The sequence below is a fragment of the Malassezia pachydermatis genome, assembly GCF_001278385.1.
Source record: "Malassezia pachydermatis strain CBS 1879 chromosome Unknown scaffold1, whole genome shotgun sequence".
In the NCBI taxonomy this organism is placed as follows: Eukaryota; Fungi; Basidiomycota; class Malasseziomycetes; order Malasseziales; family Malasseziaceae; genus Malassezia; species Malassezia pachydermatis.
Genome location: NW_017253138.1, coordinates 321196 through 347027, shown reverse-complemented (window position 1 = coordinate 347027; position 25832 = coordinate 321196). Strand labels below are relative to the sequence as shown.

At 54.4% G+C, this 25832-nt stretch overlaps 16 protein-coding genes across 16 annotated transcripts; 7 read left to right on the top strand and 9 right to left on the bottom strand.

Moving 5' to 3' along the window:
* Positions 1 to 19: 19 nt before the first annotated feature.
* Positions 20 to 1591, bottom strand: Malapachy_3098 (arsenite-resistant protein asr2; the record flags this gene model as incomplete). The annotated part of the gene is made up of 2 exons (XM_018137577.1): positions 20 to 685; positions 716 to 1591. 2 exons carry the CDS (start codon positions 1589 to 1591, stop codon positions 20 to 22), a joined length of 1542 nt encoding a protein of 513 aa, XP_017993875.1.
* Positions 1592 to 1869: 278 nt separating this feature from the next.
* On the bottom strand, positions 1870 to 2847 carry Malapachy_3103 (mrg-binding protein; the record flags this gene model as incomplete). The annotated part of the gene is made up of 1 exon (XM_018137581.1): positions 1870 to 2847. The coding sequence occupies one exon, from the start codon at positions 2845 to 2847 to the stop codon at positions 1870 to 1872; it is 978 nt and encodes a 325-aa protein (XP_017994116.1).
* Positions 2848 to 2943: 96 nt separating this feature from the next.
* Positions 2944 to 4362, bottom strand: Malapachy_3073 (glycosyltransferase family 15 protein; the record flags this gene model as incomplete). Its single annotated transcript, XM_018137552.1, has 5 exons — positions 2944 to 3015; positions 3053 to 3232; positions 3261 to 3859; positions 3886 to 3936; positions 3963 to 4362. The coding sequence occupies 5 exons, from the start codon at positions 4360 to 4362 to the stop codon at positions 2944 to 2946; spliced, it is 1302 nt and encodes a 433-aa protein (XP_017993568.1).
* Positions 4363 to 4513: 151 nt separating this feature from the next.
* On the top strand, positions 4514 to 5700 carry Malapachy_3092 (insert subdomain of rna polymerase alpha subunit; the record flags this gene model as incomplete). The annotated part of the gene is made up of 7 exons (XM_018137571.1): positions 4514 to 4662; positions 4701 to 4750; positions 4779 to 4900; positions 4930 to 5131; positions 5161 to 5240; positions 5277 to 5531; positions 5563 to 5700. 7 exons carry the CDS (start codon positions 4514 to 4516, stop codon positions 5698 to 5700), a joined length of 996 nt encoding a protein of 331 aa, XP_017993881.1.
* Positions 5701 to 6350: 650 nt separating this feature from the next.
* On the top strand, positions 6351 to 7114 carry Malapachy_3125 (hypothetical protein; the record flags this gene model as incomplete). The annotated part of the gene is made up of 2 exons (XM_018137603.1): positions 6351 to 6872; positions 6983 to 7114. 2 exons carry the CDS (start codon positions 6351 to 6353, stop codon positions 7112 to 7114), a joined length of 654 nt encoding a protein of 217 aa, XP_017994214.1.
* A 353-nt stretch (positions 7115 to 7467) lies between these two features.
* Malapachy_3123 (serine threonine protein kinase) lies at positions 7468 to 8196 on the top strand (the record flags this gene model as incomplete). Its single annotated transcript, XM_018137601.1, has 1 exon — positions 7468 to 8196. The coding sequence occupies one exon, from the start codon at positions 7468 to 7470 to the stop codon at positions 8194 to 8196; it is 729 nt and encodes a 242-aa protein (XP_017994208.1).
* A 77-nt stretch (positions 8197 to 8273) lies between these two features.
* Positions 8274 to 9526, bottom strand: Malapachy_3075 (uroporphyrinogen decarboxylase; the record flags this gene model as incomplete). Its single annotated transcript, XM_018137554.1, has 2 exons — positions 8274 to 9331; positions 9364 to 9526. The coding sequence occupies 2 exons, from the start codon at positions 9524 to 9526 to the stop codon at positions 8274 to 8276; spliced, it is 1221 nt and encodes a 406-aa protein (XP_017993570.1).
* A 248-nt stretch (positions 9527 to 9774) lies between these two features.
* Malapachy_3126 (hypothetical protein) lies at positions 9775 to 10074 on the top strand (the record flags this gene model as incomplete). Its single annotated transcript, XM_018137604.1, has 1 exon — positions 9775 to 10074. One exon carries the CDS (start codon positions 9775 to 9777, stop codon positions 10072 to 10074), a length of 300 nt encoding a protein of 99 aa, XP_017994213.1.
* A 9-nt stretch (positions 10075 to 10083) lies between these two features.
* Positions 10084 to 11556, bottom strand: Malapachy_3072 (helicase 1 like protein; the record flags this gene model as incomplete). Its single annotated transcript, XM_018137551.1, has 1 exon — positions 10084 to 11556. One exon carries the CDS (start codon positions 11554 to 11556, stop codon positions 10084 to 10086), a length of 1473 nt encoding a protein of 490 aa, XP_017993569.1.
* A 154-nt stretch (positions 11557 to 11710) lies between these two features.
* Positions 11711 to 13565, top strand: Malapachy_3083 (imp dehydrogenase; the record flags this gene model as incomplete). Its single annotated transcript, XM_018137562.1, has 2 exons — positions 11711 to 12182; positions 12379 to 13565. 2 exons carry the CDS (start codon positions 11711 to 11713, stop codon positions 13563 to 13565), a joined length of 1659 nt encoding a protein of 552 aa, XP_017993815.1.
* A 182-nt stretch (positions 13566 to 13747) lies between these two features.
* Malapachy_3118 (transcription initiation factor tfiid subunit 4) lies at positions 13748 to 15217 on the top strand (the record flags this gene model as incomplete). Its single annotated transcript, XM_018137596.1, has 1 exon — positions 13748 to 15217. One exon carries the CDS (start codon positions 13748 to 13750, stop codon positions 15215 to 15217), a length of 1470 nt encoding a protein of 489 aa, XP_017994046.1.
* Positions 15218 to 15393: 176 nt separating this feature from the next.
* Positions 15394 to 19350, bottom strand: Malapachy_3096 (hypothetical protein; the record flags this gene model as incomplete). Its single annotated transcript, XM_018137575.1, has 1 exon — positions 15394 to 19350. One exon carries the CDS (start codon positions 19348 to 19350, stop codon positions 15394 to 15396), a length of 3957 nt encoding a protein of 1318 aa, XP_017993877.1.
* A 366-nt stretch (positions 19351 to 19716) lies between these two features.
* Malapachy_3101 (rna-binding domain-containing protein) lies at positions 19717 to 21046 on the bottom strand (the record flags this gene model as incomplete). The annotated part of the gene is made up of 3 exons (XM_018137579.1): positions 19717 to 20131; positions 20159 to 20572; positions 20601 to 21046. The coding sequence occupies 3 exons, from the start codon at positions 21044 to 21046 to the stop codon at positions 19717 to 19719; spliced, it is 1275 nt and encodes a 424-aa protein (XP_017994114.1).
* A 54-nt stretch (positions 21047 to 21100) lies between these two features.
* Positions 21101 to 23416, bottom strand: Malapachy_3079 (kinesin-domain-containing protein; the record flags this gene model as incomplete). Its single annotated transcript, XM_018137558.1, has 2 exons — positions 21101 to 21481; positions 21509 to 23416. 2 exons carry the CDS (start codon positions 23414 to 23416, stop codon positions 21101 to 21103), a joined length of 2289 nt encoding a protein of 762 aa, XP_017993574.1.
* A 174-nt stretch (positions 23417 to 23590) lies between these two features.
* On the top strand, positions 23591 to 25209 carry Malapachy_3088 (xaa-pro aminopeptidase; the record flags this gene model as incomplete). Its single annotated transcript, XM_018137567.1, has 3 exons — positions 23591 to 23926; positions 23954 to 24038; positions 24068 to 25209. The coding sequence occupies 3 exons, from the start codon at positions 23591 to 23593 to the stop codon at positions 25207 to 25209; spliced, it is 1563 nt and encodes a 520-aa protein (XP_017993820.1).
* Positions 25210 to 25214: 5 nt separating this feature from the next.
* Malapachy_3070 (alpha-l rna-binding motif-containing protein) lies at positions 25215 to 25798 on the bottom strand (the record flags this gene model as incomplete). The annotated part of the gene is made up of 2 exons (XM_018137549.1): positions 25215 to 25722; positions 25758 to 25798. 2 exons carry the CDS (start codon positions 25796 to 25798, stop codon positions 25215 to 25217), a joined length of 549 nt encoding a protein of 182 aa, XP_017993567.1.
* Positions 25799 to 25832: the final 34 nt, after the last annotated feature.

Below are 25832 nucleotides of genomic sequence, written 5' to 3'. Positions count from 1 at the left end.
CATATCATACATGTTGTAGTTAGTACTGCAATTCTGTAATCTCGCCGCTGGCAGCGCCGTCCAAGTCTTGATAACATCCAGGCCGCGAGGATCGTGGCGCGGCACGCTGCTGGACTGCGCGCTCACCGGCTCGTAGTGGACTTGCTGGCCGAGGTACATCTTCACTCTTGCCATCTTTAGGTCCATTTGTCGACATCATGCGCATGGGATCACACAAGTACGAATTAAAATACGAGGCAAATGCGTACCGATCGCCCCCACGCTCTTCGAGCCAGTGGGTATGACGATTGCGGATATGTTTGCGTGTAAACCCAGCAGCCTTGAACAGCTTGCCACAAGCGCCATGCGATGTAGGCACTGTGCATTGAAACTTACCCTCGTCCAGCTGCACAATGTACTGCGACGTAAGCGACTCTTCCAACGCATCACGATCAATGCCTCCTACCATCGGCAACACATGCGCAGGATCGAGAAACAGCTTGATTTTCGTATCATGGTGGTCCAACCACCAATGCTCCACGTCGACATATGTCGCCTCCTCATCCACCTCGGCTGGCTGGCGACGCACGTGGCAAGCACTACGTCGCTCTAGTTCTTCACGCGAATCGCACTGGAGACAGAGGTAATAGTCCACATGGTATACACGCCGAAGCGCATCCAGGTGCAGATCCAAGGCCTTTTTCAGCTACGTGTGAGTCCACATCGGTTCACATACCTGCACACGCTTCTCTTTGTCAGAATCAGCATCGCGGGGCGCTAGGCGCTGCAGATGCGCGGCAATTTCGTCGCACAGCGATACGCCAAGCCAGGTCCATGTATCACCTCCCACGAGGAATTCGTCCGCAAACAGGGAAGTACGATCTTCGTCTTCCATCTTGACGAGCAACTTCTTTGCACGGGCCAAGTCGGTCGTGAGGCGTGATAGGGTATTTGTCGAGGCAGGTGCGATGCGCAGACGACTGTTAGAAGGCCGGTCCATAACAGCCAAATGCAGCATAAAGTCGCCGAACATTTTGCCATCCAGCCTGCGAATCGCTTCGCGCATATCTGTTCCTGGTTCAAACACGGCAATGCCCGCACGGTGGTATCGCCGCTGCGGGATCGGCTCTAAAAGTGCCACGTAACGAAACCCAGGGCATGTGCGCAAATGGTCTTCCAGTTCTACGCGTGGAAGATCAGGTGGCCATGTGCGCACCAGCAATTGATGCTCTGAGTCAGGTGGGATCGTTAGTATGTCGGTATCATAATGCTTCTCGTTGCCATATCGGTTCGTCACAGTATACATCGATGTCGGCTGTGTACTTGAACTAGCCTTCAAATCAAAACATACATGGTCCAACACGCCTGCGCGCAGCTCATTCAGCCACGCTTTTTTATGCCCTATGCGACCAGCGCGGCGACGTTGTTTACGCGCTTCCTGAAACCGCACGTCAGGTGAATATTTCTCCTTGAACCACTCGTCGCCTTGATGATGCAAGAAGTACGACCAGAGGGCCTGCCATTTATATTCAACACGATAGTTCTTGTACTTTTGGATCCATTCTTCTTGCGTGGGAAGAGCTTCGCCAGTCCGGTGAGCATGCTCACTCATGTATTTGACGTAGTGCCTGAACGAAAGTCGCTCGTCAAAGTACAGTGGATCTGTGAAAGGCTCTGCCAAGCTATCATCATGGGCTCGCCCACGCTTTCGTATTGGTTCTCCGTCCTCATTATCACACTCATAGGGCCGGCGGGTTGCCATCCTGAGATACCCCTTGCTTGGTAGAGAGGCGTGATGTCAAGTGACAGCTGCGCTTGTATGGCCCATGTGGGGTTGTGGTAGCTTTAATTCACACGCACGTGATTCAGAGCCGCTTATATACATGCCCTCTATAGACGCCTCGGTCGCGTAGAACGCGTAGGTGTAGGAGCAGGGGACGCTTGTAAGCTTGTGTTTGCACTTGCTTTCGTCAAGGAAGAGGCGGCACGCCGTAGCGGTGTGGATCTTGTGGACCGTAGACCGGTAGATGGCGTATCTTCGGCAGCCGCATCTGACATATCGTCCCCCCCACTGCTGTCTTTCTTCTTGTCGTGGTCTTCCAGTTGTTTCTGTTGGCGCCGCGTAAGAGGCCTAGTTGGCGTTTCTTGCACTTCGTCGTCGGCCTTGGCACCGCGTCGGCGCTTGCCTGCACGCGTATGCGGGCCTTGGCCATCGTCTTTGGGCGAGTGCAGCGTAGTATCCGTTTCAGTATGAGCACGCTTTCGCGTATTTCGCCGCAAAGTAGTGCTTGCACCACGATTGGATAAAGATCCTTTATCATCCTCGGTAGCTGTGTCCATGTCTGCATCTGAATCAGACTGTGCGAGATCATCGTCCGACGAGGGCGGCACTACCTCTTGAGCACTTTGCTTGGTCTTACCACTCTCCTCCGACTCTGCGTCTTCTGTACGCCGAGAGGTCAAAAGATCATCAAAATCCATGTAAGGGTGCAGTGAAAACTCCTCTTCATCTAGGCCAGCCACATAGCGTGTTCGCGCTTTCTCACTGCGTTGCAGCCGTGCGACATGCTCATTGTACTGGCTAATCCACTCAGGCCCGTCCTCCTCATCACTTCCTTCATCCAGCTCATTCAGGCCATGTAATTCATAAAATTCTTCCAGCTTACTCCATACATCTGATGCATGAAGTGGGGTATCAATAGGGAGAGATTGACTTTCTCGAGCTGCTTCGAGCGACTGCAAAATCGAGATCATATGAAAATGGCGGTGCTCTCCCACCGGCCTGTATATAGAGATAGCACGAAATAGTGCTACATCAGAGCTGGTATCCCACGTGGACGTAGAAGCTTGGCCAGATGTGACCGCCATGGTGACGCGTCGATCACGTCGTAGTCCGTCGTGAAGTGCGATCAAGGATTACAACAAAATACACCTCCACATTATCTACTTGGACAGGGTTAATTGCTACTTGGGCGGGCCTTCGACGGACACGCGCCACCATTCATTCATGCAGGAATAGCTGTCGCGGTCAAACGACTGCAGTGTTAGTCTCTCATGTTATGCCCATACATACCTGCTCAGGTTCGCACAAACATTTGCCTGTATCATGGTACTTGGCACGGTTGGCCGGGCAGTGGTTCCACGGGTTGTGGCGGTAGCCAATGTCCTCAAAGTGATGGATCTGCGACCTGTTCAGGAAGATAGATGCCGCAATGCTATGCACGGGCGCATCACCCCAACGCTCATAGAAGAACTGCATTGTTAGTGTATTCCATACATACACCCCCCGCCTTGTCCAGCGTCGTAAAGTAGTCCATGTATTGCTGACCACGCCAGAAGCGCAAATCACCAATCTCAAAGTTGCTCCAGAAGTGGCACATGTTGTATGTAGAGTCTGCAATATTGTTTGGCTTGTCCGTAATGAAACCCATGGCATTATCAGGCGCCACGTACTCTGGGTGCGCCTGAACAAATTTCTTGGTCTCATCCCACAGCGTAGGGATCGTCAATGGGTACTCGTGGATGGACATAGTGAACCCATACGCCTTGTTGTTGAGCTGCATAAACAGGAATGGATCATAGTCGACATCACAGAAAATCTTAATATCCGGCTCCACACGCCAATAGTACTCCAGACCAAGCTCGTAAGTAAGCGGATGGCGCCAGAAGAAGCCGCTCTGGAAGCGGCACATGTGCCTGTACGACTCCGAGCCACCGTAAATAATATTCGCCTCATGCATCTTCTTGCGCTGCGAAGCAGCCTTATCCTGGTCGATCCAGCTTGGGTAGCTCCAGTGTTCCTGGGGAACAAGGCCAAAGTGTACAGGTGAGCGTGTCATCTTGGAGACACCCTTCTTGAACTCCTCGGAGAATGGTTTGTCTATGGTGAGTGAGGAAAGCACATACCATTCAAAAAGATCCATGGGTAACCGAATTTCCGATTGAAGCGGTCCTCAACTACATGTTAGACTTAGAATACATACCTTCACGCATGCTCGACTTCATCCCCTCCAGTTCTTCGTTACGGACCAAACTGATAAAGGCAGCCTTGGCACGCGGCGCTTTGTTAATGTCTTTAGGATAGAACTCAGGCGGGTACAGATTGCCATCATCACCACGAACGGCGTAAGGACGAAGATCCTCTACTGTCTTAATATTGCTCATGAATAGATTAGGCAGTGAGCTTCCGTTCGAATAGGCAAGCAAGTCACCTGTGGGACACGTTTGGTTACCAAACATGGCCGGAATATGCTTCAGCTGAGTACGGATTTGCTCGGAACCCCATGAGGATAGAGACAGATAGGTAGATAGCAGCAAGATGACCATAAAGGCCGCCAAGAGGACAAGAAGCCTTTGAGGGCGGCGCAACAGTGACTCCAACATGACAGTTCCAAGTGAGGCGCTGCACACTGCGTGTTGTTCACAGACTTGGACCGCTGCGCTATGCTCTCGCTTATATAATCACGTGTGCGCTTCGTCGTTCGCCGCGGTAGGGAGGATTGCTTCACGCTGCTATACGACTTTACGGGCCGCCATGGCCGCTGTCAACGGGATGTATGTCCCTAATAATGTTGCAGGCGCCGATCAGAGAAGATCCACTGGTCAAATGCAGATGCCAAATGTTATCATTCGTGAGATCAACAATTCACATGCTGATTTTATTCTGGAGAACTGTGAATTAAGGTTCGTCGTGTGGCTCTTTTTTCCTCCTAACACAATAGCTTTGCGAATGCGCTGCGTCGTACGATCATTGCAGATGTTCCTACTGTGGGTGCGTAGTATTCTTGCTGACGTGATAGCCATCGATATGGTGGAGATTACTGTGAATACCACTGTCTTGGCAGACGAATTTCTGGCGCATCGGTTGGGTATGATCCCACTTCTCAGTATGGATGCAGCCAAGGTGCTTGTGGACCAAAGAGTATGTATGGAACGACAACTAATGATCAGGACTGTTCTTGTGAAGATGGCTGTGATCGATGCTCTGTAGAGCTGACCTTGGATGCCATGTGTACATCGGACCGTGGTGCCATGTTTGTGACATCAAAAGACCTTGTTCGCAGTAATACGATTGCTAATATGTACTCTGATGAAGCGGCATTTGGTCCTGTTGCACCGAGACATCCTGATTTTGGAAAGCCTGTCGGACATGGTTTGTATCATTTACTCACTGACCATAAGACGACCCCAATGCCCCTGGTATTATGATCGTGCAACTACGAAAAGGCCAGCAAATTAAGGCGCGATGCATTGCGCGCAAGGTATGTATACCCTACCGCAGTATCACTGACATCTAGGGTTTTGCCAAAGAGCATGCTAAATGGTCTCCTGTATCGGCTGTGGGCTTTGAGTATGACCCACACAATGCACTCCGTCACACTACATATTGGTACGAACTGGATGCCAAGAAAGAATGGCCTGAGAGCAAAAATGCACGCGAAGAGGAGCCGCCAGCAGAGGGTGCTCCTTTCAATCCCAATCTACGGGCTAGCCGGTTCTATTTCGATGTCGAGTCCGTGGGCAGTTTGCACCCTGCAGAGATAGTGGAAACGGTATGTTTACTACCTTACCTAACTGTGTCAGGGTCTTTCTTTGCTTGAATACAAAACAGCGCAGATTGTACAAGAGCTGGGTATGTTGTTCCAACCTGCCGATGCTGCAGCGGCTGGTGGAATGTACGACACGTATGGCGCGCCAGAGGCCGCGGCTCCCTATGCGTAGACAGAATTTTCTTTAGTCAACACCCACAAAATCGTCACACCCGCGCACAGAGATCTGCCTGGTGATATATACCAGGGTGCCTGATGGACACCGGCACTACACCGGCAAAATCTGATTTGGTGCCTGCACCGTTGTTGTATAACCCCCTTGTCAATGTAGCTACAAGAACAGGGTATACTCCAGAACTGGCGGACCATTTTCCTACAGGAGCAGCCATTGCGCGTACAATCCAGTACTACAATAGGCTGCTTCCTGGCAATGAGGTATGTATAGAGCACGTACCGCTCATATATCAGGGTCCTTTGGATATTCGATACTGGGAGCAGCTTGCAAATGAGTTTTATGTTCCTGAAGGGATTCTACGCTTACACATGATCAACGAAGAGACCAAGCAGCGGATCAAAATTGATCTTACGCGTGAGACACTGAAACATTTTTTCGCGTCGTGTTATCACCATCGGATCCGTCTTTTGCAGCACCATCTTGGAGATATCAAGGAATACTACTGCGATCCCGCAAACCCACCTTCGTTACCCAGTGGACTACACTCCAATGTTCCTGAGCCACCTTTCTCCGTGAACACAACGCATGTTATTGAAATGCCAACAATGAAGCAACTTGTAATATATGAAAATGGATGGCAAACACACATGATTGGTATTGTGCATGTGTTGCTTTCCCCTTACACAACGGTGGAATATATGCCTGCCCCACCAGGCGTGAAAGGCAACGCGGAAGGCAAGACACCGCAACTTGTCACCACCCTACGGCTACAATATTTGTGTCTGTCGACGTTGGGTCAGCGTTTGCTTGTGCCCTACGATGTCATGCTTTCTCATTTGGAGATACGCGAAATTCCGCACTCGCTGGTGGAAGAGATTATTGCGTACGGCGTCAAGCGCGAGCGCGAGCGAGTCTCTGACACAAGCGAGCATGGCCAGCAGGAGCCTGAAGTAAAGCGCCGCAAAATGGAGGAGCCACCGGTTTCCAATCCTACCTTCACCGAGCCTGAGAAGGCTAGCCTATCTGCGCGGTCCCCACGTTCAATCACCAGTCATGAATCCTCACACGACTCTAATGCACCGAGGTTTATGCTGCCACGCCCAAGGATGACAGCCTTCCGTTTTATCGATGAATATGGTTTCCCTTCCCGCATGGGACACCTCACTACTGTACGTATATGGCTTTTCCCTAACAACAGTTGTATGAATGTATTGGTCAGATGAGAGAGTTGATGCAGCACCATATCAGCCATGGCCAAGGCCCTATGGAAACGCTACAGAGATTCGCTGACTCGATGGATACTAAAAAGGATACGAACACATACCATATGAGCGATAAGGACGGCACTTCTGCGAATGTGTCGAATCCTTTCCCTTTGGAGCAGACCGATACCGTGAATGAGGAGTGGTAGGGAATGTACCATGACGTTATGTGTACCCTATCATCACGTGCCTTGCGCGCTATACGAACTGTCCATAGCATAAAAATTGGTAACGGAGATACGCGGCACCTCGTCGTGCAGCTAGCATAATGCCTAGTGTAGAGTGTGACCGTGCGAACGGGCTCTATGTCCCCAAGGACAAGAAGGTCTGCATAGCTGCTCCATTTGCAAGCAGTGGCTTTGTGTCTCGCAGGCCTAGCACTTGGAAGGAGTGGGTTTGGCTCGGTCCTTTGACGCTGCAGCAGAAATTCTACATTTTTATCATGCACGGCTTCGGCGCCATGATACTAGCAGGTGCTGCCAACTTTGGGGTGGCGTGTGCAATGTACCGAACGCCTGGGCCTAGGCCTATCCGTGTGTGGCCTTTCCAAGATAACACCATTGCCGGTGATATGGGCGTAACGGTCATTATTCAGCAGATCGTCACGTATGTGATCACTTCGACGTTGTGCAATTGGGACCTTCGGCATGGCACCAAGTCACTTACGAGGCCATGGCCTCCGATGATGCACTTCCCCTCGACTTGCCGCCCTGAAGGAAGCTGGCTGGGTGTGAAAATGCCCGCAGATGTTGCGCAACGTGGGCGGCCCTTGTATATGGGCAATGCTGAGGACAAATCGCGCTTTGTACAGTTCTGCCTTTGGTTCTTACGGGCCATGTCGACAGGGAGTGAACGCAATGTGATTTTTGCGCGTCATATTACATTCCGTCAACGTATTGAGCGTCTGCTTTGGTCGGCCTTGCAAGGGCTCTGGTGGGCCGTTATTACCTTCTGGTGGTTCTGGCCTATTTCTATTGCGATTGTGGCGCCCATTTTCGAGCACCAAGACATGCGTGGTGGGTGGGCACCACCTCTTATCAAGCTGGTGTACGGAGGCGTTCTGGGCCTCCTTACCAACCCCCTCATCGCGCTCTTCCAGGTCGGCGCAGAGTCGCAAGTGCGACACTTTTACCCAGATCACGCCCTCTGGAAGGAACAGCAGGAACAAGAAGAGCTTTCCCTTCCTACACTACCTGTTCAGACTGCTACTTCGGCGACTGTCAAGGAATGAGAGTGCGCGTGACGATGACCAGCCCTTCTACAGATTATGTTAAACAACGACTATATTAAGGATAGAAAGTTAATTATTTACGCGTCATCATCGGCAATGACTTCGCGACTGACACGGTGTACGGCCATGAGGAAAGCACGCATGTGCTCAGGGTCGACATTCGGTGTGATACCATGGCCCAAGTTGCAAATCAATGCACCGTTGCCGCCAAAGCCGCTTGTCGAGGATTGGAACATGCGACGCACACGCTCATAGATCACTTCGGGCTTGGCATACAGCACAGCAGGGTCCAGGTTGCCCTGCAAGGCAATGCGATGGTTGCCACAGCGCGTTGCTTCCACGGTCTTGAACTTCCTGGCACTCGTCTCCGAGTCGTGGACGACCTTACGGGCCCACGACGGTGTGACGGTGTGATCAATACCAATGACATCGTAGCCAGCCTTGCACAGTTCAGGCAGAGAGTGGTTGACAGCGCCCTTGGCATAGACGATCATGGGAGGTGGCGTTAGCGGCGTCGTCGCTAGAGTGTCCTTCACTTCCGTCGCAATGGATGTCATATACGGAAGCGAGAATGTGCGGAAATCGTCCGGTGTCAGCTCACCAGCCCAGGAATCAAACACCTGCAGGAGTTGAGCACCTGCACGCACTTGAGCGACCAAGAACTCAGCACATACACTCGCAATGCGCTTCAGCAGACGCTTACTCTCTTCGGGGTGATCAAAGATCCAACGCTTCGCCTTCTCCCAGGTCTTAGAGCCACCACCCTCAATCATATAGGCCATGAGCGTCCAAGGCGAGCCACAGAAACCAATAATGGGAACACGGCCAGCGAGTTTGATCTTCGTAAGGCGAATAGCTTCCAGCACATAACCCAGATCTTTCTCAACATCCACACGCTTCAGCCGATCCATGTCCTTGGGCGTGTTTAGAGGGTCCAAAAAGCTAGGACCCTTGCCTGGGATCATTTCAACTTCCATGCCCATGGCCTGTGGCACAACGAGAATGTCCGAGAAAATCACAGCGGCATCAATCAGACCTTCGTATCGACGAATAGGCTGCAATGTAATCTCAGAGGCGAGCTCAGGATCACGGCAGCACTTAAAAAATTCGTATTCAGCACGCAGCTTGCGGAACTCTGGCATTCTGTAAGAGATGTGGCATACATACCAGGCAAGTAACGACCGGCTTGCCGCATCACCCACACGGGGGTGCGCTCCGTCTTTTCACCACGAGCGGCACGGATAATCAGGTCATTTTTCAGTCCTTCCGTCGCGGTGTCTTTTTCAAGCTTCTTGCTCGTAAATGAAGAAATGCCAGGGATCTTTGGCATGTCGATGTGCAAAGCGGGGTGGATAGGGTCTCCTTCCAACGCCGAATTCTTGGCTCCACCCACACTGTCACGTGCAACTTTCCCCTTAGCCATGACAGCAGGGGCCACACAGGTAGGTTGGAGCATGGAAGAGCTTCTTACAGCAGCGCCTGTCGAATGAGTATCGTTTACGGCAAGCCCGTACGCCTAAGACCTGCTTTGTCTGCACCAGAACCTCCCCATGGGTGCTAGTCTCCCTTACGGCACCAATGTACGACTTTTTTTACGTGTGCCTCGCCCACTTGACTGATCGCTCCTTTGCGACACGCCTTGATCCTTCTACGCCGTTGTCGGACGAGCCAGCAGTTCAGCCAGCATCGTCTTCTCAATCCAATGCCACGAATGAAGTCCAAGCAGCGACAGAAACGCTGCCTCCCAAAGACGAGAACCCACCGTTGCATTCTCGGTATGCTTTGCATCGTGAATTCTATGCGAAACGTGTTCGGCAGTTTCAGCCAGCTCGGACACCTATACCAACATTCCCTGCTGTACCGGGTACGACTATCTAATTTCGCTACTTAGGCCACATCCATGGCTGTACTTTCCGTCGCTGGCGCTGGTGCCGGCGCCGAGGTCGAACTGGCCAACGCCAACTGACGTGCGGACGAGCGTGCGTCAAGGAACAGGCCGTTGGTCTGTGCAATATCGTCCACGGTAATATCCGAACGACCAGCCACGTTAGCAAGCACGGATGCAGGGGCGAGGAGCTGGAGGGCAAAACGCAACGATGTGTTTTTGCCGAGTTCCGTAAGCTTGTCCAGCGCAGCATCATCGACTCGGATACCCTCTGTGGCAATACGAATACGAATCACTTCCTTAATCTCCTCGGCAGAGTATGGCAGCGTGCGCACAATCATGCAGCGGTCCAGCAAATCAAGTGGAATACCATGCGGTGCGACAATGCCGGCGCCGGAGCCAGCCTCGTATTCTGTGCCACGCACCGTAGCCTGGCCGCGATTGGTCGCAAGAATCACATGAGGACTGATGGTCGATTCCAAAGCCCGGTTCAAGTATGTAAAGCACTCCATATCGAGCATGTGCACTTCGTCAATGAACAAGACACCAGGCACCAGCTCAGCAATGCCTTGTTGGATATACTTGTCAACCACCTTGTTGATCTCGCCACGAAGCTTGTCTGTGACTTCCGTGCGACGGCCCTTGACCAGCTGGCCCACGACACTCATGATATCTTGGCCGCCCTGCGGACGGGCGTTTGCCATATCCAGGTCGTGCAGCGTAACATCTTGCACCACCTCCTTGCGCTTCTGCACATCGCCCTTGGGGAGGGCTACATATTCATCGGCTTCCAAGTCGAATTCGGTGGCATACGCGTCAGAACGGCCCACGCGCTTAACAGCGCCTGTATTCGCTTCAATGTAGATGACATCGCCGACAGTGATGCGCTCTTTCAAAATGCTTTCATAGATGCTCGGATCCAAGCGCAGCTGCTTGGTGCCCTTGACGGTCTTCAGCGCAATGACCACATGCACAATGGTCTTGCCATAGCCAGACAGTGGGTTCTCCATCTCAGTCGGCGTAAGCTCCGTGAGCTCACCTTCATACACTTCCTTTGTCTCACGAACACGGAGACCAATAGCACGACGGAAGTTCTCCATGAGCACTTCTGTCTTTTTCACTTCCGAGCTGTACACCTCCGAGCCGACCATCGGGCAGAATGGCACCTTGTGACCCAGCTCGTGTGCCATACCCAACGCCAACGCAGTCTTACCAGTACCAGGTCCACCTGCCAGCAGAAGAGCACGACCAGCAAATTTGCGCTGACGAATCAAGTCCAAAACAAGACCGCACGCCTCACGCGCTGATTTTTGGCCGACGAAGCCGCGCGCAGTAGGAATCGCCAGGCCATGTTCATCCAATCCCAGGCCTTTGATGTGGGAGTGCGTGGCAATGCGGGACTCGCGTGACGTAGACGAACTCGTGCTCGAAATAGGCACAGCACCGGCGCCAGCCTCGGTAGGAGCAGCGCTCATGGTAGCAACGAACAGACGGTGACCACGTCGTCTGGCGTTTGTCAGTCGACTCGAGACCTGCACGATGAATGGCACACGTGGCAGCACGTGGCAGAACTTTTTTTTTTCTTGCGTTTGCTCACTCTGACTAGCGGGCTCTCACCCCCTTGTCAAAATGGCCAAGGTATTCAACGACAACCTGTTGCCCACGTCTGCGGCGAAGTCGGAGCTCAAGAACTACGAGTCCGGTGACGGTCTTAGCGTCTCTGAGCTTATCAACTCTCGCAAGAACGGTGGCTTGACATACAATGACTTTTTGGTCTTGCCGGGCTACATTGACTTCCCGGCGTCGAAGGTCGACCTTCGCACTCGGGTTACGAAGAAGATCGTCTTGAACGCTCCGTTCTTCTCGAGTCCTATGGACACTGTGACAGAAGTCAACATGGCGATCGCCATCGCTCTCATGGGTGGTATGGGTGTGATCCACAACAACATGTCCCCACAGGAGCAGGCCGCTATGGTCCGCAAGGTCAAAATGTTCGAGAATGGCTTCATTACAGAGCCCATGGTTCTCAGCCCGAATGAGACGGTGGGCGACGTGATGGAGATTAAGGAGCGTCTCGGTTTCGCCGGTATCCCGATCACAGGTATGTACAGTGAGGCGGCACCAAGAACAAGTGAGACAAGATGAAAACCTTGTACTGCTGTAACCTTCGTTCTGCGTAGGCTCGGCCTGAGTTGGGTCAAGCAATGCAGATTCCTTTTACCTATGTCCACTGACCTCACTTTGTTCTTGGGCCATGTCTTTTTTTTTGCATGAGAACCGAATGCTAACCAAGACAGAAAGCGGTGGCTTGAAGAGCAAACTCATTGGTATCGTGACAGCGCGTGACATCGAGTTCCGTGACCCGGCTACTCCGCTGTCGTCGATTATGACCACTGAGCTGGTGACGGCCCCTATGGGTGTCAGGCTGGAGGAGGCCAACCGCATTCTGCGTGATAGCAAGAAGGGCAAGCTGCCGATTGTCGACAAGGAGGGCAACCTGATTGCGCTTCTTGCTCGCTCGGACTTGCTGAAGAACGAGGACTACCCTCTGGCGTCGAAGGACCCTGAAAACAAGCAGCTGTACTGCGCTGCCGCGATTGGTACACGCCCGCACGACCGTGAACGTCTGGCACTCCTGGTGGACGCTGGTCTCGACGTGGTTGTGCTCGATTCGTCGCAGGGCAACTCGACGTACCAGGTGGAGATGGTCCACTGGATCAAGTCGACGTACCCCAACTTGCAGGTGATTGCCGGCAACGTCGTGACGCGTGAGCAGGCTGCGACGCTGATTGAGGCGGGCGCCGATGCGCTCCGTGTGGGTATGGGCAGTGGTTCGATCTGCATTACGCAGGAGGTCATGGCTGTGGGTCGTCCGCAGGGCACGGCCGTGCGCCAGGTGGCAGAGTTCGCGAGTCGCTTTGGCGTGCCTGTGATTGCCGATGGTGGTATCCAGAACGTGGGTCACATTGCCAAGGCCTTGTGCCTGGGCGCAAGCGCGGTTATGATGGGTGGTCTCTTGGCCGGTACCACGGAGAGCCCGGGTGAGTACTTCTATCGTGAGGGCCAGCGTCTTAAGGGCTACCGTGGTATGGGCTCCATTGAGGCAATGGAGCACCAGAGCAAGAAGCGCAAGCGCATTGACGGTGCTACCGGCCGTGCCACGAAGAAGCTCGACCAGATAGGCACCGATGTCGCGTCAGAGAACGCTGCGACGCAGCGTTACTTCTCGGAAGGCGATGCCGTGAAGGTGGCCCAGGGTGTGTCTGGCTCGGTGCAGGACAAAGGCAGTGTGAAGAAGTTCCTGCCCTACCTGTACACTGGTCTGCAGCACTCTCTGCAGGACATGGGTATGCAGAGCATCGATGCGCTGCGTGACGGTATCAACAATGGTGCGGTGCGCTTTGAGCTGCGTACTGCCAGCGCCCAACTGGAAGGCGGTGTGCATGGCCTTGCGCACTATGAGAAGCGTCTGTTCACTTCGTAAATGTAGAGTTATAGCTATGTGCTACGCAAAAGATACGATTCAAACGCAGGGCCGCGTGAACGGCCGCTGCCTACATCGGGGTGGGCCCGATCAGCACGTGATAGACATCGCGCGACGGCGGCGGGCGTGGTCGGTACGTGACCTGGACGTCATCCCTCGAGCAGGACCGGTACAAGGCCTGAATGTACGTGATGGAAAAACGTGCTGAGCCTGGTGATGCGACTGATGCGGACGCGCAAGTGAAGAAAATCAAAATAGAGCATGGCTCTGACGATGCTCCCATGCCGCTGCGCGAGCCAGAGCAACATGCCCCCTCGCCGCTGCCGCAGATTGTTCATACCGCGCCCCCTACGCGCCAGCCCAGCGGGACCAATTCGCCCATGTCCTCGTCGCTTAGCAACTTGGACCGCCTTGCCAACCTGGCAGCCCAGCGCTCCGAGACGCCTGGCCAGGGCCCAAGCTCGCTAGCGTACCGCGTAGGCAGCCCTTCGCTGCTGACGACGCCCACAGGAGCCAATACGAGCACCAGTCATCTGCCGCTGTCGCTTCAGCGTTTACAAGCGGTTCGGCAGTCACAGTCAGGGCCAAGCACGTCTTCAACACAGGGCGCTAGCTACGACCAGCTCGTTGATGTGATGGGTTACAGCGGTGTGGACTTGCGAGCGGAGGAGGCGTTCATCCAACAATCTGGAAGTGCTAGTGGAATCTGGGATGATGCCCAAGCAGCGTCCGTGATGAACACGGCGAGCATGGCTCATGGACTGTACCTTAATGTATACCCCTTATCCAGCATGGTCCACCGTATTGCCAAGCAGTACGACCTCAAAGTCGACGCTCCAACGTTGGACTACCTGTCCATTGCTACACGTATGCGGTTCCGCAACCTGCTTGAATCTATGGTCCGAGCTTCACGACATCGCGCATGGTCCTCCCACCAACGCAAGCCGCCTCTCTCTACGCAGCCTGGCCCAGATGGTACACGCGTGCCGTTGTACCATGAAAAAATGCTATCCAATCCTACAAAGCAGCTAGCCGCTATTGAGAAAGCCGAGCGTATAGAAGAGGGAAACTGGCGTCGATTGCGTCTGGAGCGTGAAGAGGCCGAAGCTGCTGCATTGGAAGCCGGTGGTGAAGACGGCACACCGAAAAACAAAAAACGGCCCTCGACGTCCTCGCGCAACCTGTCGGAAGATGTGCGCAAGCGCTTGGCCGATAGCACAGCGATGCGCCATCTCGGCGCCAACAGTGTCACGTCAAAGTATGCATGGCTACAATCACCCGGTATGCGGTCGGCGCCTGCGTCCCGGACGCGCGAAAAGGACGAGAGTGCAGCAGCTTCGTCCAAGGAGGACACAAGCGATCCTTCATCGCAAGCCAAACCCTCTTCATCCAACCTCCCCAAGCCGAAATTCGCGCCGAGTGCCCCGCGGCGCTCATCTGCACAGCAGGCGGCTCATGCAGGCGCGTGGAGCGACGTCGCTACACGGCAGGCGGCACAGCGCGAACAAGAGCGCGTGGCGCGTGCGCGTATTACACTGCATGATGCTCTGGCTGCGTTGGAGCGTGAGCATGCCGCCGGTGCTGGGCATGGCGCTGGCCGACGGGCCCTGTACATGTCGCAGGCTTATGGTCGGGGTCGGGGCTCCTTGTAGGTCCGTGGAAATTCGGTCTATAGGATACTAGAGTGACGATTCCTTTACCCTTTCCCATGGACGATCGTAGGGAACATTATAAAGGAAAACATGGACCTTGGGAAGACTGGTATACTGACTTACCTGCACCAAAAAAAGAAACAGGGCGTATGTTTGTACAGAACAGGGAGGCATAGTCATGGCTGCGCACGATCAAACATCGCTTGCGCGCGATGCAATAGGGCCGCAGGGAATGCACGTGCTTTCATCTTTTCTAGAATGGCCAGAGCTCGATCAGTGTGCCCAAACGCCAGTTCGGCACGAATCATTGCTTCATACGTGCTGGGCTCTCGGTTGACCAACGCGCCAAGGATGTTAGTACGATCCACGGCCTGCTCACGTCCCGCACGATGCGAGACTCGCTCACGCCGCACACCAAGAGCGCCTGCGCCATGGTGTCTTGGTAAGTGATTTCCCGCGGCCGCCACGCCGGCAGGTGGATCGATCATCGCGTCAAAGACACGGCGTGCTTCGACGAGGCCAAGAGGTCCATCTTGCGCATAGCCTTTGATAAGTAGGTTGGCAATGTAGGCCGTCGGTAAGATGCCTTGGCTGACCATGCGTGCAAGGTACATAGGCATCAAATCGGTACGTCCGTGTGCCACAAAGACCGCAAAGAGCGACTCGTACACGACAGCGTCAGGAACCGTCGAGCCACCGGAGCGACCAGGCAAGCTGGGCGGTGCACGATCAGCAATCGACTCAAATGTTTCGAGCGCACGATCCAAGTCATGCAGCATCACACCTTGTGTTTGGATGAGTGACGCCCAATGTGTGCCTTGCACGCCCACCAACCGATCCGCAGAGAGTCGTGCAAATACAGCCTGCTGACGATCGGGCTGCACAGGTTCAATGGTACCCCATACGTCCAAAAGCAGTTTGTACGTATGTGCACTAGGACGGACGCCGGCCTGTTGCATTTTCTCATAGTACTGCAACGCCTTCTCGCGATCCAAGGCAGAGTGCACATAGTACTGAATCATCGTATTGTACGGCGGCACACGCGGCTGGAACGATGGCTGTGACTCCATCTCGGCAAACAGCTGAGTAGCACGAGCCTCATCACACGTACGTACACAGGCATTGATCGCAGCACCATACGTCACACTGCTTGGCCGCAAGTTCGCTGTCCGCATCTCATCAAACAGACGCAACGCCTGCTCGACCTTCCGCGCACGTGATAACTTTGAAATCACCGTATTATACAGGTACGTAGTGGGCCGCACACCAAGTCGCTGCGATTCCTGGAAGAGCTCTTCGGCGACCACAGCGTCGTCTGTGCGTTCCTGGATCGTCGCAATGAGAGCAGCGTACGCACTAGCACTGGGGACTTGGTGGGCACGAATCAGACGCAAGCGGTGTGCATTGGCTCGGTCCGCCAACATCGCATGCGAAAGCGCTGTGATCATACCGTCCTCCAGCTGCGTCCAGTTGTGCAGGCACCAATCCGAACTCTGGGGCTTGGATGCAAGGATATGCCGTCCAATCCGGTAGAGCTCATCAATCTGCTCCACTTGTGCGTTTCGACCAAAGGCATTGATGAGGACAGCCAGCGCGCTGGGCGTAGGGTATACGCCCTTCTCCATACTGGAACGCAGCCGTTCGTACAGGTCATCAGCTTGAAACTGACCATGTGGCCGAGCAAGACTTTGCACAGTGCTGGAAAGGGATGCATCAATGGACTTGACTGGCGGCAACGTAGGATCCAATACGCCATGCATGTGCAAGTCGTCCATGTCTGCCACTGGCACGGTCGGTGGAGCGGGGGCCGCCGGCGTCTGCGCCGACGTGTTCGAGTCAATCGAGGCCTCCTCATTGAGCGTGCCCCCTGACATCCAACCTTGGGCAATCTGTACGCCAGGTTCGCCGTACTTTTCCCGCAGACGCGCTTCAATCTCTTCAAGGGCCAACGACGGCTTATTCGGAATTCGTGCGAGCTGCGTAAGCAGCTTACCCAACCCTGAATGCCCATCCGGGCCAGGGAACGCGCGTGGCGAGGCTAGCTCCGCACGAAGGAAAGCATCAACGACACCAGCCCAAGATGAGCTGTCAAGCGAGAGCAATGCTAAGTTGCCTTGCACATCGCGGCTGGCCGCTTCGAATTCACGTACGAGTGCCGTGTTTGCCGTGTCTACAAGCGAGCAGTCCATGCCACGCAGCGCTGGGATGACCAACATGGCCAGCGTCAGGAAGCGTATACAGCTATCGCTGAGCACATGTGGGGACGATAACGCTGCATCGGCAATGGCCATCGGCAAATGGCATGCATCGCGAATAAGGGAGACAGACGAGGGGGACGACAAGTCAGCATGCCGAAGGGCCATGGTCGCCAACGCAAACAGAGCACCAGCTTCTTCCGCTTGTCCTGCGACAGATTGATGCGCGGCTAGTCGCAGAATGGCCGACACTGGTAAGGCTTGTTGCCGTGTACGCAACGGACGTTCGGCGCTGTACGTAGAAAACAGGCGAACCGCAAGCGTGTGCAGCGCCACGTAACAGGACGACAAGTCCTGAGCACTAAGCTGGCGCTCTACCTTTCGTATTTCAAGCACATTGGCTAAGTGCATGACACATCGGGAGGAGGCCAGCATCATACCACAGGTAGGCGCATCGCGCGCTGTCAATGCCTGTGCTGTATCACGCAACAGCGTGGCGGCCATAGCAGGCGTCTGCTGCATCGCTGAAGCCACAATCCCTTCATACGCTGCGACATGAGGCGCTGGCAGATGCGATGCATTCAGCTGATGCAGCCATTGCACAGCCGAGCGCACATCGCCGATCCGCACGAAGCCCATGATCATGCGACTGACCACTTGCTCGTCCAACACAGGGGTAGAACGGTCTGTGGCAGCTTGGCCAAGCATTCGCTCAAAGAGCGCCACAGCACCGAATGGATCGCCCAACGCAAAGTGTACGTCAAACATACAAGCCCACACACGTGCACATTGCTCGCGCGAAAATCCAGGCGCTTGAGGCTCGATAAGCAGTTTTGCTGTAGCAACCCGCTGGAACGTCGTAAAGATGAGCTGACACGCTTGCAGGCACCTCACACGTTTGTCCTCCAAAGTCTCGTCAGGAAGCTGAGGCACATCTTGGTGCATAAAGATCTGTAGAAGCAGCATGTATGACTCGGCGTCTTTCGTCGTCTTGAGATTGCTCTCTAAAAGTGCTAGCACAGCAACAGCCGTCGAGGTATCGCCACGAGGAACACAGCATTGCAGAAGCTGGTTGTACGGGACTGTGGAGTCAAATACGCGCTTGAGTGCGTGCGCTTGCGTAGCGACTTGGAGGGCTAGCGCCAAGTAATCGGTCGCAACACGATGTGGTGCAGCCTCTGGGGATCGCGCTACCACCTCAAGGTCGCGCCGACATAACGCATCAATGACGATGGCATAGGCCTTAGAGTCCAGTGCAGGTTGGTCCCATGCTCTGATGCCTTGGTAAAGGGTGTACATAGTGTCCACATTGTGCAGTGGCACAGGCGTGGAAGAGGGAGCTAAAGGCGCTGGCGAGCGCAGCACAGCTTCCAGCATAGTGCGTACACCATACAGCGTGCGTGCATCGGAGGGAAGAGCAAGATAGGACTGTACAGCTTGCTCAACATTGCCATCCGCGGCCAACGCCAAGAGAACACTCTCTTCCTGAGGCGTCATACTTATGTGAGGATCGGCATGCGGCGCAACAGATTGTGCGAAAGTAATGGTCCTCCCTGTGGAATGCGCCGTCACAGAGTTCCGACGGATGTTGCCCATTCGCGCACGACGCTCCGTATCGACACGGCTTAAACTGGCGCTGCGACGGCGGCCTGGCATCGGCACCGACTCGGAGCGAGTTTGCGGTTTCCGAATGGTATATGTGTCGTTGAAGGGTAGCGAATCTGTAGTCAGCATAACCTTGGCAGTCGCAGGTTCATTTTCCGACGATCCAGTCTGCGGAGAAGCTATCGCCGCGTTGGGCTTGGTGTCCACGGACAAGGAGGGCACGGCACCATTAGGTATAGCGGAGCTCGACGCTATCGCCGAGCTTGGCGCTGCGGCTGTGGGTATCGTTGCATAGCGGGCTAATGGCCCCGCAAGCTTAGCAAAGAATGGCATCGGCTACAATATGGAAAGATGGCCAAGGTAGTGGTGGCACTGTACAGAATTAAGAATTCTTAACCCCAGGCAGACGGTAGCAGTATGAATTGAAAGGCTCAATGCACCACCACGCGATTTCATGCTTCTCCGGCGACGGCCTCCACTCAGGTCCGGAGTGCCTCGGAATATTATGAAGTCATTGGTGGATGTATATTGGTTACATTCATTCTGAACCCAATCAGGGCTATGAATAGGTAGGCTCTCTTTAAACCAACTCGTTCCCGTTCCCTGGCCCAGTGTGAAGAAGCCGAAAGAAATATGCACAGCACGATAGCGTGAAGCATGCTATAGACAGGATCGTGCACAACAGATTCTATAGAGTTGTTACTCAGCAAAGGTAGTACGCTTGCCCTCCGACGGTACAATCCCGTACGCCTGCCGCGGCGCAGCGGCGTTCGCAGCACCGGGGCGAATCCGTCGTGGAGTTGCAGAGCCTCGGCGGCGCGGCGCTGGCGTCGCCGGGGCCGCCACGGAGGCGGCCGGCGCCGTGTCGGTCTCCCCTTCGTCCTCACGCACAGAAGCGGCCTGGCCCAGGGGCTCTGTATTGGTAGAGGAAGCAGGACGGCGTCGACGACGTGTAGGCACATAGTCTGGTAACAAGTCTTTAGATGCGCCACGGCGCACAGCGTCAAGGCCAGCATACTCGATCTGGAGCGTGCGGCCGAGAAGCCGACCATTGCGCGGTTCAATCAGAGCCTTGGTAGCATGGTGAGCCGAATCAAAGTCAACAAACGCAAAACTGGAGGTGAGTGCATAGACAACATACCCTTTGCATTTCCCGGTATCTTCAAAGGTGCCCATGCGAATTTTACGAATGCCCGCCGAGGGTGGCGCAGGTGCCTCGCCCTCAGGGGTTTCATCGACATAATGGCGCCTTGCTGATGTCTCCAGCAAGTCGCGAATATCATCTTCCTTTGTCTCAAAACTCAAGTTGCCCATAAACAACGTAGGCGCTGGCGCGTTTTTTTGGGAGCGCAAGATCCTCTGGGCCGTTTTCGTTAGACCTGTGCGGCCACCGGATGTAGTGCTCCCGAGATCCATCACAGAGGCATCCAGCCCAGGTCTACCGCGGAAATCGGTGCCACTTTTGATGAGAAGACGACGCCCGCCTAACGACGTCTCGGAAAGCGCCACACACTGCTGCACCATGTCGTCCGACGGCAAGTCCACGTACGCGAAGCTGAATCGTTAGTCGTAGAGAGACATACCCTTTGTTATGGTCTGTACGCCGAGCACCAGGTGTCATATGGACACGACTCACGCCCTCGATAGCATGATCGGAGAGCCACTGACGCAGGTCATCTTCACTTGTGGTGAAAGACAAGTTACCGATCCACACGCTGTAGGGGCTACGCTCAGGACGTGCCGGAGCAGCGGCTTCCTTGTGCATAGTCCCATATTTCTCGGCCATTTTCTCCATTTTTCGACGCTTGCGCTGCTCCTTGTGCGAGAGCGGCTCCACGTCCTCGTCTGGCACCTCGTCGGCAGGCGCCTCATCGTATTGAGGCTCTTCCGCTGCTTCATCAAAGTCGCGCTCTTTCCGTCGCTTGGACGGCGCCAAAGCCTCGTTGCTATGCTCTGCCTCTTTTTTCTGCTGGCGTTCTGCCTTGCGCGCCATACGGCGCTCTTTATTTGTCAACGTACTCTCACTCATCGTTCAAGGTACGTGGAGAGAAGAAAAAAAGAGTGGAGCCTCCACTAAAGAAAACTACCGGAGCGCGCGACGAACATCTCGACGGGGCGTAGCATCCACAGAGACATCGGCCAAGTGGTCCATATCGTCCGCCTGAATCGCCGTTTGCGGGCGAAGCCGACGCATGCGCTTGATTGGGCTGGGTGTTCCACGCGGAAGAAGGGTATCTTGCGAGTCATCGGAGAGAATCGACATGAGCACATCGCTTGGCACAGACTTGGTCTGAGAGGTGGGCGACTGCGAAATGTTGTCCTCTTCTTTTTCTTTCAATGCGTGGAACACAGCGCTATCATCGTTTTCTGTAGCCGAGGACATGGAAGAGTCACTTTGCTCTGTGCGTGATAAACGTGCGAATAGATCAATTTTGCGGTCCACAAAGGCATCATTGGCATCGATCTAATAGGTGAGTAGATAAGTACGTACCTCAGCTTGAAGCTGCTTTTCATAGTACAGTTGCATTTTCTTCAGCGCCGCCTCGGTATATTGCGCCATTTCATCACGCACTGATTTTTCCATCACTTGCAGCAGACTCTCGGCACGTTCGCAACGCTGACGGAGACGCTCATTTTCGGCGAGCAACATGTTGACAAATTCATCTTGCTCGGTCTCCTCGACAGACTCGTCGTCAGAGTCATCCACACCATCGTCCAGCTGCGATAGACTTGCGCTGCTTACACTCCGTGGCACGGCGTTCGATGTGACTTGAATGCCCACATCTTTGGCCATAGCACTAAACCGCATCACATGGGCATTTTCTTCGTAGCCTGTGCCGTAAGGGTTGACATTGACGATCATCACAACTTTGCCATCGCCAAGGAAAAACGACTGGAAGAGCTCGGTAAGTTTCGAGTGACGGAACGGCACAATACTCTGCCGCCGCCGTCGGGGTTCACTGGATTGCGATTGCGATAGCGACGCTTTGTGATCGGACCCGGTACTTATACCCGCCCGGATTTGGTTCTTGCGCATCGTTTCTAGGCACTGCCCTAAACACATCAGGCTTTTGTTGATGCTGCCCGCTTCTTTCAGGCGTGGACCGGCAGAAATATCAGTATTGGCAATCCGCTCGCTGCCTGCGAGATCCACAATGCTCAGCCGCGACACAAAGTACTTGCGGCTGAGCCCAGCGACGTCATGCCCTGGCAGATCCACACCTGTGTATTCGCGCAACACTTTGATCGTAAACACGCTGTGCGATCGCGAACTGGACCGATTGGCCATGGTACTAAACACAGATCGATTCTCCTGGCCACACCGAATCAGATCCCGGGCTTCTTGGATGGACGATACTTTGATTTCTTTGAGACCACCGACGTATTTCCCGCCACTTTCCACCTCGCTCTTCAGAAGCAGAGGACGCCGTGTGGGCGCCTGCTTGGCATCCGCTTCGCTCGTACCGTACTCGCGCCGCGTATCCATACGTGTAAGAAGCGATGACATGGGCATCTCAAATAGGTCGTACAGCTTCTCATTGTACACTTCCACATAGCTGACCCATATACTGTAGCGATAGTCCTTGTCAATGTCCAGCTTGGTAGGATCGATATCGTACGGCTCTGAGATGATGTCCGAACGTGAGACGTCGCCTGCCTCCCGTGTCTGGCCAGGTCGCAGACGAGGTCGAGGTCGAGTTCGACTGGCCAACAAGCTTTTGCTGGAGTCGGAGATGCCAGGCTGCACGCCTGTCAATCCCATAGGACGAACAGCTCGCGTGCACTCGTACCCATCGATGCTGTTGAACAGCACATCAATGGTGCGCAAAAGAATACCAGACTCGCCGCGACGTGGACTGCCTTGCACAGTGTACGTCTTGCCTGAATTTGTAACGCCATACGTGAACACCAAACTGTTTTTCCCTTCAAGCAAGTCTTGGACCAGAGGTAGCGTCGTGACCTGAAAAAACTGCGATTGCGCCGTAGCACGCTGGGCACCAGGCTCGCCCGTTTCCATGCCCGCTTCCGGTGGGAACACTTGGGAGAATGTGTACTTCGTGGGCCCGGCCGACGCGGCTGAGCGCAAACGCGACATGGATTTGGACGACGTCGACTCGGGCAGTGGCGTGAGAATAACATCAGTATCAGACACCACTTGAATGTACGGCTGCGTCTCGTTCGCGTCTTCCTCGTCGATGGACGCTGGACGAATACGCAAGAACGCCTGAATCGGCTCACTGGGGACGCCTGCCTCCGTCAAACGAGCTACCGAGGAGGAACTGGGCGTGCGAATGCCCGACATGGGCACACGTGCCCCTACAGTGCCTGCGATGGATCGCTTCAAAGGCGAGTCTGCCTTGCTAGGCGACAGGCCACCACGTCGGTCCACCAGCGGCATGGCCAAAATACGTACGTAGGTGGAACGCACGCGCGTGGAGACACCAGACCAACGCTGCGAGACCCCTGCCCCTCACGCGTCTGATCACGTGAAAGTGCGAAGGTGCGAAGGTTGGTAGGCAGGTAGACGTCGGCCTGCATACGTACGTACGTACAACGCTGTGGGGACGCTACCATGCAACGCATGCTCCTCCGTGCTTGGCCTTCGCGCGTACGTTGTCTTGCGACCAAGGCCGCACATGAATCGCTTCCTGTCTGTGGCCAGCCACTCCCTCATACCCATCCGCACCTATTTCCTAAGGACTTTCGACGTGGCACGGACCCTGCCACAGGTGGCGACGTTGCTCTCGATCACTTGACTCCAGGTATCCCTGCATCAGAGTACGAGCAGCGTCGTCAGTCATTGATGGATCGGCTGCCCGAAAATAGTGTTGTGGTGCTCATGGGCGGACGAACCAAGTACATGTCTCGGAATATCTTTTACAAGTTTCGTCAGGAGTCCAATTTCTGGGTACGTTGTGCGCCATACTCATAATAGTACCTCACTGGTATGCAGGAGCCAGATGCTGCGCTTGTGCTGGAAAAGAACTCGAGTCAGCGTGGCTACAAAATGACCATGTTTGGTACGTACGCTGCTTCCTCTGACGTGCAGTGGAGCCATGTCAAGCGCATAAGGAGGTCTGGGATGGCCCGACCTGTGGTTTAGAAGGCGCCGAGCGTATTTTCGGTGCGAATGAAGCGCTGTCCAATGATCCGGCCATTATGTTGCAGTACCTCAAGAGCAGCGTGAGTCGGTGTGATCATCTCTACGTGGACCTTCCCACCCAAGTCACGGTCCCGCGCCAGAGTCTTCGCTCGCCCCGCTTCAGCATTCATGATTTCCTGGCACCCCCCTCCCCCACCGGTTTTGATCTGTTTGTGCGCAAGACTGATTTCGACAATGTGGTGAAACTTTTGAGTGATCGACGGAATACGCATTCGCTGCAGCGTGAGCTGGACCAGTTGCGCAGTCGCAAAAGTGAGAACGAAATCAAAGTTATGCGTCAGGCAGGCGCAATTAGTGGCGAAGCGATGACGCAGGTCATGCGTGCCGCACGTCCAGGCTTGCCGGAAGCCGAGGCGCAGGCCGTGTTTGAATACGAGTGCGCGCGTCGTGGAGCAGAGCGACAAGCGTACGTCCCTGTCTTTGCTTCTGGCCGCAATGCGCTAATGATCCATTATGTACGAAACGACAACCTCATGGGCCCCAATGATGTGATGTCCGTTGACGCTGGGTGTGAATTCCGTGGGTACGCCTCGGACATTACACGAACGATGCCTACGTCGCAGGATGGCCGCTTCACCGGGCCGCAGCGCGACTTGTATGAAGCGCTACTACGAACGCTCAAGGGATGCACGCAATTGGCCACAGCACGCCAGGGCTATTCTCTATCAGAGCTGCACCGCCGCAGCGTGGAAATGCTAAGTGCAGAACTTCGTGATTTGGGCTTCCAGCTGGGTTTTGGCACCGTGGAACGTGTGTTGTACCCTCACTACATTGGGCATTGGCTAGGTATTGATTTGCATGATACAAGCACGGTCGAGCGCTCTACACGGCTGCAAGAGGGCATGGTGCTCACGATCGAGCCTGGCCTGTATGTCCCGGACGAGCCTGCGTATCCCAAGGCCTTCCGTGGGCTGGGTATGCGAGTCGAGGACGATGTCGCTGTGGGGTACGCAGACAATGTGGTGCTGAGTGCCGAAGCACCGAAAGAAGTAGCAGACATCGAGGCTGTATGTGGTGGTCGTATATAGATACATTACAAAAGATCAAAGTCGTCCAACTCGTCGTTGTAGTTCGCAATGGCACGGCGGACCTTGGAGGTGTCGACCCATGTCACGAAGTCTTCCATATTGCGCGTCACCAAGAACGCTGGGTCAGTGATGGTATCGGGTCCCACCCGTACATGTCCCTGCTCGACGTATTTGACAGCTTGGGAGACCGATTCGCTCATATGCAGCCGCACCATCACTACCGGCAAACGCCGACGACAAAAGGCACTGACATTGAGCTTCTCCATAATATCACTCATTTTGGAGCCTGTATCCAGCAGGCCCATATCGTACAACTTGTTCAGCAGCATGGATTCCTGCTGCGCGCGAAAGGGGTCAGCAGCCGGCAGGGTCGATAGACGCAAAGCCAGTTGCCGCGTCTTGCCTACCAGCACGTTGTATTTGTGGTAGTCATCGCGGTCCTGCAGATGGTAGCGCCGCATCACTTTAATTTCACGCAGATTGTGCTCATTCTTCCACTGCAGAAAGTCGTGCCTGGTCGGTAAGCAAAACGGGATGGAAACACCTACTTTTTGAGCAGCTTCTGCTCATGATATTTGAGTTGGCGCATGGTAGAGGGAGGGACAAAAAAAAAGGGTGGAGGC